The sequence below is a fragment of the Mastigoproctus giganteus genome, chromosome 2 (genome assembly GCF_048544385.1).
Source record: "Mastigoproctus giganteus isolate SK-2022 chromosome 2, ASM4854438v1, whole genome shotgun sequence".
Taxonomy (NCBI): domain Eukaryota; kingdom Metazoa; phylum Arthropoda; class Arachnida; order Uropygi; family Thelyphonidae; genus Mastigoproctus; species Mastigoproctus giganteus.
Window position 1 is genome coordinate 141,993,481 of NC_143576.1, and position 15,079 is coordinate 142,008,559.

At 38.2% G+C, this 15,079-nt stretch overlaps 1 protein-coding gene across 1 annotated transcript in view; it reads left to right on the plus strand.

Annotated features, from left to right (window-relative positions):
• LOC150089623 (1-phosphatidylinositol 4,5-bisphosphate phosphodiesterase epsilon-1-like) overlaps window positions 1-15,079 on the plus strand; it is a 634,994-nt gene that overhangs the window by 335,809 nt on the left and 284,106 nt on the right. The window contains exons 25-27 of the mRNA XM_090390053.1: window positions 8,041-8,155; window positions 10,300-10,313; window positions 13,510-13,614. Coding sequence (XP_090246179.1) covers window positions 8,041-8,155; window positions 10,300-10,313; window positions 13,510-13,614 — 234 coding nt within the window. The remainder of the gene's footprint in view (window positions 1-8,040; window positions 8,156-10,299; window positions 10,314-13,509; window positions 13,615-15,079) is intronic.

Consider the following 15,079-nt stretch of genomic DNA (forward strand, 5'->3'; position numbering starts at 1 on the left):
ATCACAAATTGCAATCAGCAGTCGGATGGCATTGTGCAGTAAACATTTCAGTTGGTCTGTAGAAAAGTGAAAATCAGTTTTATGTAGTAAAACATTTTCACTGCACCACTCTATTTCAATCAGAGTGTGAGTGTGGAAGATGGAGAAGTCCTGCTGCTTAAATGCATTGCTTCAAAAGTGATGTCGGAGGAGGTCAGTTATTGTGTGGAACTTTTTCTCATGGTATTGCCTAGAACAGAGGTTCCCAAACTGTGAGCTGTGGTGCCCTTGGCATCGCAGGATATTTAAAATTTTCAAGGGAAACACAGCGATGCTCGACATCTGTCGGACACCGTGCGAACTACTAGCTTGAGGTTATTGTTATTTGGTTTTTAGGAGCATTAGCAACTAAGGCCATATTGCTCTGGAATATGCGGTGGTCATTCCCTGACCTTTCGGCATTCTCCGTATTTGGTGGTCACGGGCTTGAACCCCGGTCTAATCAAGAAGCGTGCTATGCACTGCTGCTCCTGCTCACCTGGCTGCGCAGGCGCCTACTAGCTTTAGGTAGTTCATAGTTTCAGCATTACTTATTGTTTGGACCTAACTACTTAATAAATGGAACTGTTAGGTATTTCTTTTGCCCTAGAGGTGCCGTGAAAAAATTACTGAGACACTAAGGGCACCGTGAAACGAGAAAGTTTGGGAACCTCTGTCATAGGACATTTGGTGGTTGTCTAGGAAGCTATGAACTCGAACACTTACCTTAGTCTGTGTACATGTAGGGCAGCTACTAAATGCTATTTCCACTCTGCTGTGGTACACTATGATGATACATAACTTTGTAAAATGGCTAGAAATGCATGTATTGTCTATGTTTGTCAAGTGTGTGTGTGTGTGTGTGTGCGTGTGTGTGCGTGTGTGTGCGTGCGTGCATCTGTCTAGCCACATGGCTATCAGGAAGCTGTGTTCCCAATATCCACCTATGCCATATAATGTTCTTAGTTAAATAAATCCTGTGGCCATAGGTAGTAGTTCAAGTCCTATGGGTGGCAAAAATCCACTGTTATACCTTAACAGTTCAGACTTTCTATACACCCTATAATATGGCAGTTCTTTGATAACTCATGCTTGTCTCAAAGGGATAATGCCCCATGACATACCACCGGTGCTGTTTGAGAATAGTTCATGAAATAAACGTACAAAAGTTGGGATGGTCAGTACAAAGTTTGGATTTGAAATCTGTGGACACTTACAGGATGAACTGTAATGTTGTGTGAAGGCAAAAACAAAAACCCAGGTTCAGCATCAAAAGCTTATCTGGTCACTGTTCTACAGGAGGAATGATTGATTGCCTATACAGTCTGTCATTTGCGAATGGAAATTCTACATAGGAGGGCAGAGTGTGCAGCCAGAGGAGGAACCAACAGACTATTGCGAGCAGCAGTGATGTTAATGTTAAATCAATGTGTGTCCAGGCACTTTTTGAAGGGTAGTATAGGTAGTATATAGTTCCCAAGCCTTCTTCTTCTGGTGTCACCTCTGTTATTATTTATTATAATTTTTTGTTATTTGGATTTTAGGAGCATTAGCAACTAGGGCCATATTGCTCTGGGGATATGCGGTGGCCATTCCCTGACCTTTCCACATCCTCCATATTTGGTGGTCACAGGCTCGAACCCCGGTCTAATCAAGAAGTGTGTGTGCTACGCACTGCTGCTCCTGCCCACCTGGCTATGGAGGCACCACGTCACCACTGTATGCCTCAAATTTATACAAACGATGAAAGGAATATCTGCATTTTGTTGATTCAATATCCTTCTCAACCAGGATGGACAGGGAATGACACCATGCTCAATAAATTATATAATTAAGAAATTGTGTCTGACATGTTGACTTTCTGTGGACTGAAATTAAAAAGCTGGTTCCCATGTGCTGTAATATAACATCCAACACAGGCTGCACATGATCAACTCTACTGTCAGGGAAACAAGAAATAGTGCAAAAAGGATAGGTGGAATAGGACCAGAATATGTCTACCGGTGGCAAAAGTAGATGACTTTGTAGAGCATGTGTCATCTTTTAAGGGCATGAAAGGTGATATTTTTGTATTACGTTGGCACAAAATCAAGAGGAGATTTGAGGACTTATTTAACAAGTACAGGGAAACGTTGGGAAAAAGTCACGAGTCAGATTAAATTTGAATTTTGCCCAGACTCGATAGCAGGAGTACATGTTGAAAGTTTTGCCAATGATTTCAGCCATGGAGAAACTGTGCAAGGCTGATGGAGTAGAATTTTTCTCAATATGGTCTGTGCTTGTTAACAGGAGAGTGTTTTTACAAGGATAGGATACACTTAAATAGAAGAGGTACAAGATTTTTGCTGATGCTATCAAGGAAGTGTTAGGTGAGTCAGAAAACTGCTATGCTGAGGGGGTTACAGACTTAATAGATTTCACTACAGCTGCAGGCAGAGATGAAAGTGATTCTTGCACTACTTCTATTGGAATATGCAATAGTCAGGAAAGCAAGGTGTTTGGGATTTCAAGGACTGCTCATGGAACAAGTAAATACATGGGATGTGTTAGGGTAACTACGGGTAAGAACAAGTGCACGTGTACTTGCATGTACACTAATGTTAGGAGCATTGTAAATAAATACCCTGCTAATCAATCCCTTCTGATCAATGTCCTTAACCTCATCTACATTTTCATCAGTTTTCATGGATACCAGATGGCCTGGTCATTCATTATCTTCCACATTCATTCTCTCTTTCATATAAAAATCTTTTATGCCATTCAAACATGCAAGCTCTTGACATAGTATCTTCTGCATAAACTTGGCGTAACTAACTTTCAATTATTGTTTCTCTTTAGTATTGTTAAAAACTTGAGGTTGATTCATTGTGTGGTTCTTTTGTCTGTCATTTTTCTGGCACTGCAAAATCACAAAGTAATAAAAAACTGTCTCACTGCAAAGTGAATGAGCATGTTGGAATGGGTTCTGGCAAACAACTAGGGCATAGCTTTGACTTTCCGCATACTGACTGGACCTTGTGGGTTTAGTCACTCATACAGTAGTAAGACTTTTGTAGATTTATTGGATGACTGTTTCCTGTGCCAGCATGTTAGAGAGGCAACAAGAGAGAGCAATACTTTGATCAGATTATCAGTAGTGACTCTTCACACATTAAGAATCTGCAGATAAGAAACTCAGTAGATGGCAATGATCACAGTGCATTGATGTGGGATTTACTTGAGTTTTGTTACTACTGTCAAGCACAAAAGGAAGGGCTTTTGCTTTTGTAAAGGTGATTAAAGCAATCTCAGATGGTTTTTAAATTCTATGCAGTGGGACCAAATTAGCATTAGCATTAGTTGAGGCATGCGATGCAAGAAAGCAAGCTTATGATCAGTGATCATAAGCTTGCTTAAAAAAAAAACACCACCTCCCATTTCACCCATTCATTCACTCCAGATGCCTGTCTAGCTCAGCTTTAAATTTATTTAAGCTATCAACTTACACAACAAGAGACGGAAGTCTGTTCCAACAATCAACCACCCACTGGCTAAAGGCAAATTTCCACACATCTGTTCTACAACTGTCTTTCCACAATATGAATCTATACCCCCTCAGGGCATAATCTCAGCAAGAGGAAGAATCCCATCAGCATTGAGCTTGCTCAATCTGTTCAAGGCCTTATGCACCTCAATCAGATCACCTTGCAAGTGCCAAGTCTCCAGGTGTTGCAATTTGCAGAACTTAAGCCTTTCTTTGTGATGATGATGTTGCTAACAGCAAATTCTAAATGGGAAGCATTCAGGGAAGTAATTATAGAAGCTACTAGTCTTTTCATACCAACTAAGAAATGCTGTTCAAGGCTTAGACCGGAATGGATGTCAGATGAACTAGTAAGACTTGCATAAGAGAAATAAAATGCAGGGTATGCATATAAATTATCAATTGATAGAGAAACTTATGGTAGATACAAACTAGTCTACAATAAAGTCACAAAGGAGGTTAGGCAAGATAAGGCAGATTATGACAAATCTTTTACAAAGGATGCAACAAAAAACAACATAGACTTGTTTACTTATGCAAACACTAAAGGGGATGGGATGAGTCATATTGGTCCACTTGATATGAATGGTTTAAATGTTGGTGATACTGCTCAGGTTGCTGACAAATTTATTACATATTTTGCATCTACATTCGCATGTGCGGAATTCTTTAGGGAAGGTGATTCCAGAATTTTATCAAATTCTAATAGGAAGCTAAATGATTTTGTAATAACCAAGTGGAAAGTGGAAGAGAAATTGCAGAAACAAAACATAAAAGAGGCACCTGGGGTGGATGAGATCTATCCTATATTAAGGGGGGGACAGTGAAGGAGGTAAGCAAGCCCTTAGTCATAATTATGAGAGCATCTTTGGGATCAGGAAAGGTCCCTGTGAACTGGAGATGCATGACCTGCTAGCTTAACATTTGTTCCAGGGGAAATAATGGAGTCACTGATTAAAGAAGTAATGCAGAACCATCTAGACAGGAATGCAGTTATACTTCGGACACAGCATGGATTTGTTAAGGGATAATCTTGTCTGACCAATCTGATTTGATACTATGATGCAGTAGCAAAAGAACTGGATGCAAAAATAATTAAGATATCACATAATTTGATTTTAGGAAAGATTTTGATACTGTTGTGCCTAAAAGCCTGCTGTACAGATTGGAGCAAAATGGCATTAAGGGCAAGTTACATCTCTGGATAAAGGGATGGAGTAGGAGAAGACAGAGAATGGTTATTAATGGACACTGTTCTTCACCGACTAACATTATTTGTGGAATCTCCCAGGGTTCAGTGCTGGGTCCACTGTTCTTTTCTAATTAATTAATGATATTGATGAAAGTATATCAGGCTGTGTCTAAGTTTGCAGATGATTACAAAGGTTAGCAGGGTGGTTAATGACATAAATCAAGGTAAGCTACTGCAACAAGGTCTAGAAAGATTAGGTAAATGGCCTGAGAAATGGCAGTTGAAATTTTTACATTGATAAATGCTAGGCACTGCATATGGGTAGCAGTAAACCCAGATTACCATGCGAACTGTGTGGTACTACACTCAGGATAGTAGAAAATTAAAATTACCTGGTGGTAATTGTGCAGTCAGATATGAAGTTCTTTGAACATTGCAGGCAGGCTTTCAGGACATCTCATGGGTGTTGCCAATGATATACAGGAACTTTCCTAGAAGGCATAAGGTGATTATATCACTGTACAAGGTAATGGTTAGACCACATCTGGAGTACAACATACTGGTCCTGGAGCCTTATTTTAGAAAATATGTAGATCTACTGGAACAGGTGCAGAGAATGGCATTGAGATTGGCAAAGGGAACAAAAAGGTGTCTTCCAAGAAATGCTTCAGTTCTGGAAATTGCAGCATCTGGAGACTAGGCACCTTTGAGGTTTCCTGATTGAGGTCTTTAAGCTTTGAGTGGATTGAGCTAGCTCACTGCTGATGGCATTCTTCCTCTTGCTCAGACCAAACACAAAGAGGTATAAATTTAAATTCAGGAAGGATGATTGCAAGATAGATGTGTGGAAGTTTGCCTTTAGCCAGCAGTGATTGATTGTTTGAAGAAACTTCCATCTGTTGTTGTGGAAGTGAGTAGTTTGAATAAAGTCAAGGACTGGACAAACGAATGGACAGATGATGTGGAATTTTTTATTTTATTTTTTTGGCTGATGCTGTAAAATCATGCTTACTTGCGTTGTTTTGCCACTACTTATATTAATACCAACATCTGGCTCCATGCAGATTGAATTGAATAAACAAAGATTGAGAATAAGTTATTGTTTTGTTATTTGGTTTTTAGGAGCATTAACAACTAAGATAAAAGCAACACACTAATCTCATATTTAGAATGTGAATTACTGCCATAATTTTTGCCATTCTTTGTGGTTGGAAACTGTATTTTGATGGTAAGCCACATTGTTAATCATAATATGAAGGGGTATTTCTAAAGTTTGTGGTCTGGATATGGGAGGGGCTTATTTGAGGATTCTGGTAATACATAACTTATCCACATAATATTCAAAGAGTTTGTGTGTCATGAATTTTCATAGAACAGTTGTAGCCCAAAAGCTTTTTATAACAAAAAGAACTGCACATTGTCAATTAGCATACACAAGGAACACCAAAGTGGGACTTTAGAACAATGAACTTCAGTCCCTTGGAGTAATGACGACTGATATTATGTGGGCGATGTACATTTGGGTATAGAGGATGCTTGGAGAAAACTTTATACCTGAGTACACTGTCCCAGCTGTGAAGCTGGGAGGAAAAGGCATCATGTAATCGTGTTCATCATGGTTCTGTAAGAGCTCTAATCCTACAAATATTTATTTAAATGCACAAGTTCATTTAATTCACAGCATTGCTCTACCTCATTTTAATGTTAATTGCAGGCTACTGATGCTTTTCATTTCGAAATAATCTCCTTCAAAGCACATACAGTTGTGCAATTGATGAACTTGTAGAACACTAGAAAACAGGCCTTGAGCATATAGCATATATCATATGCCTTATGTATGTAAGTCACCTTTGTTTGTAGAAACACTCCCACAAGCCATTTATAAGTCACAGAGAGTAGTTATGGTGGAAATAGTTCAGAAAGCTGCAGATTTTGTTACTTTTACCAGAAAAAATAAATAAAAGCAAGAGCAAAGCAGGAGATTTTTTTTAAAATCCAGAACTTTGGATTCAGTATTAATTTTCACTGCCAACATGTGATATTTTTTTATTGATGAATAGAGTCCAAGACAAGTAACTAATCCAGTTTCACATTGTAATATTGATTAGTTGAAACGAAAGAAGGAAAGTGCTAAACAGAAACAGATTTGAAATTAAAGGAGTAAGCAAAGTTATAGGTTGTAAAGTTGCCATTTATTGTATGTTGATGTTATTCTCTTCAAATTACATACATAAAGCATATATCATATGCCTTGTGTATGTAAGCCACCGTTGTTTGTATAATAAGTGTTTTGCTATATTTTGTTTTGTATCTGCTTTATTTCTTGTGAGAAATTCATAGTTGTGCTCAATTTATTTATTTAAAATGCATTTCTAGTCAGGATCCTTGGATTTGACTTGCTAATAGCACTTGGCCTTGAGATTGACTAACTCAAGATACTGAGAAGGAAATCCATGACTCGAACCCCTCATGCTCCACTCAGTACAGCTTTGTGCTCTTGCTAACATGGCCACCAGGCCCCAGTTGTGCTCAATATATGTATGTATACAGAAAATTACCTCAGTTCCTATGTCTTCTGATCACAGATAATTATAACAAGCAGGCAGAATAATAAATAAATAAATCTCTATTGAATGTACCATAGGTAATAAATAAAAAAAGGAAAAGGTACATTATGTCCATATACAGTATAGCAGGAAGCCGGGGACTAATTATGTAATTTGTAATTTTGTCATTTAAAACATAAATAAAATATAAAAATAAAATAATATAAGATGAAAGATCCTCCCCATTGTTCCTTAGTTATGGACTAGGGTCACTGGTTGCAGTGCATGGAATATGCTGAACCTACATTGATGTTCTGAACAATTCTGTGTAGCAATTTTATGGAAGCAGTTCTTACCCTTTATAACATGGCAATACCCCTTATCACAAACTAAAAATTGTGAACATAAGGTTTGAAGAGAATAATATCAGAGCATCACAGTAGCCAGCAAAATTAAATTTAGCACTTTCTTTCTATTGCCCTAATTCATCTAGTGATAAGAATGTGCACTTCATTAATGGAGTTAACTAGTACTAGTGCTTTAAATATAGAGTAGAGCACAACACCAGCAGCATTCTATTAATAGTAGTACACTTCCTATGATACATTGAAATAGACATTATGGCCAAAGTGAGCCAATGTGCTCTGTAATTTTTTGAATAAATACATATGTTCCATGTCTTTTGGTAGGTTGGTGTATGTTTCTTGTTCATTAATTTCTTTTCTGCAATATTAATCCAAAACATTGTTTTATGGTTACAGAGACATGAGTGTGATCCATGTATGAAGAACCGCCGTTGTTTTTCATTTGAAGGATTCAGCAGGTACTTACTGGATAAAGACAATTATGCTTTTGTACCTGAGATTCTTCTTCCATGTGACAAGGTAAGGAGCATTTCTATATTTCTGCCTCATATATATAAAAATAAATAAATTGTCCTTTAAATAAAAATGATTTCTAAAGATATGAAGGAATTACATATAGGTATGTCAACCTAACGGCATGCAGCACATTTTGTATGTGCTAGAAGCATCCCACAGAAATGTGGGATGCTTCTAGCACATTCTAGCACCTTCTAGTCTGCACAGGCTTCTAGCCTGTGCAGACTAGATTGTTTTCTGTACTTGATTCATATTGGATTGGAAAAATGTTTCTCGTAGGGAAGGAATTGCATATAGGTACATCAACCTAACAGCATGTAGCACATCCTTTGTCTTTTATAACAACCTCAAGTTGTTGGGACATCAGGCTGTTCCAAGGGCATTTCCTTTTCTGTGATGCAGCTGCTCTCTGTTGCAAACAGCCCATTCTACCTCATCCCACAGGTCTCATTTGGGCTATGGAAGGAGGTGAAGTAAGCCAATAAAGTAAGGTAAAGTCACCCTTGAGCTCCTGGAACCATTTCTGAACAACTTGTACCTTGTAACATTACCTTGTGCAATATCCTGCTCAATCCTTAAATAAATCAGTTTTTCAGTATTTATCAACATTTCAGCTAGTACTGTTGATGTACATTATGTTATGTTAAAGCATTTTGATAGAAAAGACCTGCAACTTTGCCTTATTGATCTTCATTTTAATTTTTACCCAAAAATTATTATCCTAGCTCCTGACACCATTCAATTATTCTACTAATTCTCAAACTAGGAAAGAATCAGTAAAATACACACAGGCCAGTCTCACATATTAGCTGCTTAGATAAGATTTTGGGGAATGATATATGGTTACTTAAGTATACAGAAACTCAGCCAGTATACAGAAACTCAGAAACTCTGGAGGCCTAATTCTTGAAATTAGGCCTCCAGACCTGTATACAGTACTCTAGGTGTGGCCTGATCATTGCCTTATACAAGGGAATAATCACCTCCTTATCCCTGCTAGAAAAATTCCTATATATCATTGACAATACACCATGAGCTACTCTTGCAGCCCGTCTGCACTACTCAGAGAACTTCATATCTGCCTGCACAACCACCCCCAGGTCTCTTTCATTCTCTACCACCGTGAGTGTAGTACCACAGAGTTGATACGTTGCTCTGGGGTTGCTGTTTCCCATATGTAATAGTTTACATTTGTCAATGTTAGACTTCATTTGCCATCTCTCAGCCCATCTGCTCAACCTTTCCAGATCCTGTTGCAGCAGCATAGTGTCAGTAGTGTCCTTGACAACCCTGCAAACCTTCGTATCGTCTGCAAACTTGGACATTAAGCCCGATATACCATCAATAATATTATTTATAAATACAGAAAACAATAATGGACCTAATACTGACTGAACCCTGAGGGACTCCACTAATAACATTAGTCCACGATGAGCAGTGTTCATTGATTACCACTCTCTGTCTTCTCCCCCTCAACCAGCCCTTTATCCATAGCAACAATTTGCCTCCAATGCCACACTGCTCCACTTTGTGCAGCAGTCTTCCATGTGCAACAGTATCAAAAGCCTTTCTAAGATCCAAGTATATAATATCAAAGTTATTCCCTGCATCCAGTTCTTTTGTGACTGCACCATAGTATCCAATCAAATTGGTCAAGCAAGACTTCCCCTTAACAAAACCATGCTGTGTCCGAGTTATAACTGAAGTCTTGTCTAGATGATCCTGCAGTGCTTCTTTAACCAGTGCCTCCATTAATTTTCCTGGAACAGAAGTTAAACTCACAGGTCTATAATTACTTGTGTCAGCCTTTGATCCTCCTTTGTGAATTGGGGTCACATTTGCACATCTCCAGTCTGTGGGTACCTCCCCTGAGTCCCAGGGAGCTCTCATAATTATGGCTAAGGGTTTGCTTACTTCCTTTGCTGCCTCCTTTAATATAACTGGATAGATCCCATCCACCCCCAGGTGCCTTTCTTGTGTTTATCTTCAACAATTTCTCCTCCACTTTACTCTCAGTTATTACAAGATTCTCTAGCTTACTGCCAGAGTTGAATACACCTCTGGCATTCACCTCGCTGAATAACTCCTCATGTGTGAATGTCGATGCAAAATATTCATTTAGTTTGTTAGCTACCTGAGCAGGATCATCAACAGTTAATCCATCAATATCAAGTGGACCATTCTGATTCATCCTCTTCCTTCTAGAGTTTACATAAGTAAAGAACTCTTTGCTGTTTTTCTTTGCATCCCTTGCCAAAGATTTCTCGTAATCTGCCTTCGCCTGCCTAACCTCCTTTGTGACTTGGTTACAGATCAACTTGTATCTATCATAGGCTTCTGTATCACGTGTTAATTTGTATGTATCCCATGCATTTTTCTTCTCTGCCATATGTCTCATTAGTTCATCTGACATCCATTTAGGCCTAAACCTTGAACAATATTTCTTAGTTGGTATGTAAAGCCTAGTAGCTTCCAAGATAATTTCTTTGAATGCTTCCCATTTTGAATTTGCTGTTGGTAACATCATCAGTTGGTCCCACTGTATAGAATTTAAATACTGTCTCAGAACATCGTAGTTGCCTCTACGAAAGCAAAAACCATTCCCTTTACCCCTGATGGTAAATTTACTCAAAGTTACTTCTTTGAGTAAATTCCACTTCAGCACACTGTGATCACTACCACCTAGTGGTTCCTTTATCTGCATATTCATAATGCATGAATTGCATATCTGTGCATATCTCATATTTGTGCATATATCCTGTCCCAATATCCATTATAATGTTTTAGCTGACCCTCTCTCTCTTTCTTGCATTACATGATTTATGAATGGCCCTAATATTATAACAAGTTATGACTTCTCTTACAAAAGACAGAGAGAGAATCATCAGTGAGTGCTCTCCACTTATACGAAGTAAAGATTTTGTGTAGCTTTTATTTCTTTGAAACTTACAGAAAAAAATTACTGTATTTTTATTTTATTTTATTTTTCTCTGATATAGGTTAGATTTAAAAGTAACTAAAGAGTGGATATTAACAGGCACTGACCCTAAAGGACTCCACGTGGACTAATGTCATTAGTGTAGTCACTTAGGATTCACTGCTGGGTTCCTTAATGTTTTAAGCATTCATTAACAATATTGATGAAGTCATTTCAAGTTTATTCTAACTTTGCTGGTCATACAAGGTTGGCATGGTGGTTAATAACGAGAATCAGAGTTTGCTACTGCAACAAGACCTGGAAAAATTAGGCAGATGGGTTGACAAGTGGCAGTTGAGGTATAACATTGATAAATGCAAGGTACTGCATATGGATAGCAGTAATCCCAGAATAGCATTAGCATTAGTAGCATTAGTAGAGGCATATGATGCAAGAAAGCAAGCTTATGCAGCATCAGCCAAAAAAAAAAAAAAAACGCTCCCATTTCACTCATCCATTCATTCCAGATACCTATCCAGCTCAGCCTTAAATTTATTTAGGCTATCAACTTCCACAACAAAGGATGGAAGTCTGTTCCACCAACCAACTACCCGCTGGCTAAAGGCAAACTTCTGCACATCTGTATTTCCTCAATTTGAATTTATGCCCTCTCAGGTGATTATTCTGAGCAAGAGGAAGAATCCCTTCAGCATTGAGCATGCTCAAACCATTCAAGGCTTTATACACCCAATCAGATCACCTCGCAGCTGCCTAGTCTCCAGACACTGTAATTTGCAAAATTTAAGCCTTTATTCGTAAGAGCAATCCTTTGTTCCATTCACTAATCTTGTTGCCCTTCTCTGTACTCGTTCCAACAGCTCTACATCCTTCTTAAAATGAGGCCTCCAGACCTGTACATAGTACTCAAGGTTTAACCTGACCATTGCCTTATACAAGGGGATAATCACCTCCTTATCCCTGCTTGAAAAATTTCTGTATATCATTGACAAGACACTATGAACTACTCTTGCAGACTGTCTGCACTGCTCAGAAAACTTCATATCTGCCTGCACAATTACCCCCAGGTCCTTTTTTGTTCTCTACCACTGTCAGTGTAGTACCACAGAGTTGATACATCACTCTGGGGTTACTGCTTCCCATATATAGTACTTTACATTTGTCAATGTTAAACTTCATTTGCACCTCTCAGTCCATCTGCTCAACTTTTCTAGATCCTGTTGCAGCTGCATACTGTCATTAGTGTCCTTAACAACCCTGCCACCCTTCATATCGTCTGTCAACTTGGACATTAAGCTTGATACACCATCATCAATATCATTTATAAATACAGAAAACAACAATGGACCCAACACTGAACCCTGAGGTGGGACTCCACTAATAACATTAGTCCACAATGAGCAGTGTCTATTGATTACCACTCTCTGTCTTCTTCCACTCAACCATCCCTTTATCCATAGCGTCATCACATCTCTGATATCCCAACAATATCTGCCTTTGATGTTCTGAGCAATACCTGAAATTCATCAAATTTATTTACCAAACTCCTAACATTGGTCTATATGCAAGTATACATGCACCTGTTCCTATTCTTAGCCACCCTAACACAACCCATGTGTTTACTTGTACCGCAGTGACTCCCAGCAGTCTCTGAAATACCCTGTATCTTGTTTTCCAGGCTGCTGCTCATTCCAATAGAAGCAGTGCAAGAATCACTTTCACCTCTGCCAGTGGCTACTGTTAATCTATTAGTCCTTGTATCTCCCTGAGCTAGCAGTTTTCCAACCCACCTAACAGTGACTCGATTGCATCAGCAAATATTCTTGCACCCTTTCTATTTAAGTGTATCCCATCCCTTTAGAAGCAGTTTCTCCTGTTAACAAGTTCAGACCAATAAAGACTTCAGTGCTACAAATTGCAACAACTTGAAACTAAGTTTGCAGTGAGACCTGATTTAAGCATTTAAGGCTTTAAATGGATCGAGGCATCCTTACTCCTTGTTGGATAATACACATATGAGGATATAAATTTAATTTGAAAAGGATGTTTGTGAGATGTGTGAAATGCTTTCGGCCACAGAGAGTGACTGATTGTTGGAACACACTTCCATCTGGTACTGTGGAATTCTTTGAATAAATTTTTTTTTGGCTGATGCTGTAAAAGTTTGCTATCTTGCATCATTTGCCACTACTAATACTAATATTAATTATGTTTCATTTCCCAAAGAAATGAAACATAATTAATAGGAATAATACATTTTAATAGGAATAAATACAACACACATAATTTATTAGTTACTAAGATACTAACTTGCTAGCAACTCTCCTGATGTCCTGATTCACCCATCTCATGACATTTATGAATAAAAGGTAACTATGTGTAATGATAATTTTTTGTCACATTATACTTTCTAGAACATGGACTATCCCCTAGCATATTACTACATCGCTTCATCTCATAATACCTACTTAACAGGTCATCAGCTGAAGGGGGAATCGTCGGTGGAACTTTATAGCCAGGTAATGTGTTACTATACATTTTTTAACTTGTAGACTTATAAAATGTAAAGTTTGTGTGTATGTTGTTGTTTGTTTTTGGGAGCATCAGCAACTTAGACCATATTATGCTGTTGTGTATTATGTCAGTACAAATGTGTGGTTGCAGGCTGATTTTCAATAACTTAGAGAAAAACCATGCTCCCTTTGCCTGAGATTGGCCAACTGTAGTCCTGATTGTAGAGACCTTTAAATTTTTCTCTAGTCATCCAGGATTTGAGCTCAGTCATCTCCAAATCAGTCCTACACTATACTGTGTGTGTTGGGGTGGGTGCGCGTGCATGCGTGGATGCATGCATGTGATTCAGAAGTGTCTAAAAAGTGGTGGGAGTAGTGGCTCTCCATGGTGGTTAATAACACGTGTTCCAGATGTGCTTCATGGAACCTTCAGATTCTGTAAAGGAATTCTAGAGGTTCTTCAGATCTTCCATTAAATTTTAATCACTGATTTTTTATTTAATTTTATACATAAATTACTGTTTTAATTTCATTAATTATTATGGTTTTTAAGGACAATAGGTTTGTGTGGAAGATATATATTTGCATAATGATTCTCTCACCAAACTAGCACAATCTCCCAAGCTTGGGAGATTGTGCTGCAGTGGTGTAGCTAGGGGGGGGGGGAGAGTCTGCCCCAGGCCGCACTTTTTTGGTGGCGGCACTTTTCACGTGAGACACAATTCTATTTTTCAACGATTCTTTTATTTATGTTAACTTAGTAATTTTTATTACCTAATTAATAATTAGTTTTTAACAACTACGCTTACAACTAAATTAATAAAATATGAATATAACAAAACCGTTACATTTCCCTATCATACTATAATTCAAATTCTTAAAAATAAAACAATAAAACGCATTGCATGGCGATTGCTTTATTGGTTTATTGCTTATACCACGGCGGCTGCATCTCAGCAGTGGCGCCACACCGTCAGTACACATTTTAGTGGCACCGCACAATCAGTACAGTACTACTGCGAATTTCCTCACAATTGCTGTAAGTGTTGCTAGTTGTGAGAGGAGTTTTTCTAAATTAAAATTGATTAAGTTTGTTTGTTGTTTGGTTTTTAGGAGCATTAGCAACTAAGGCAATATTGCTCCAGGAATATGCGGTGGTCATTCCCTGACCTTTCTGCATCCTCCATATTTGGTGGTGACGGGCTCGAACCCAGGTCTAATCAAGAAGCGTGTGCTACGCACTGCTGCTGCTCCTTCCCACCTGGCTACGGAGGCACCTAAAATTGATTAAGAATTACCTAAGATCTACAATGAGTACCTTGTATTTAAGAAACTTTACTACTGTCTATAGAACAGCAACTGAGTGATGAAATCGACTTCGACAATGTCATCAGCGATTTTGCTAACAGAAAAGCAAGAAAAATAACATTTTAGAATGTTGGAATTAAAATTTTACTTCAAAAATAAATAT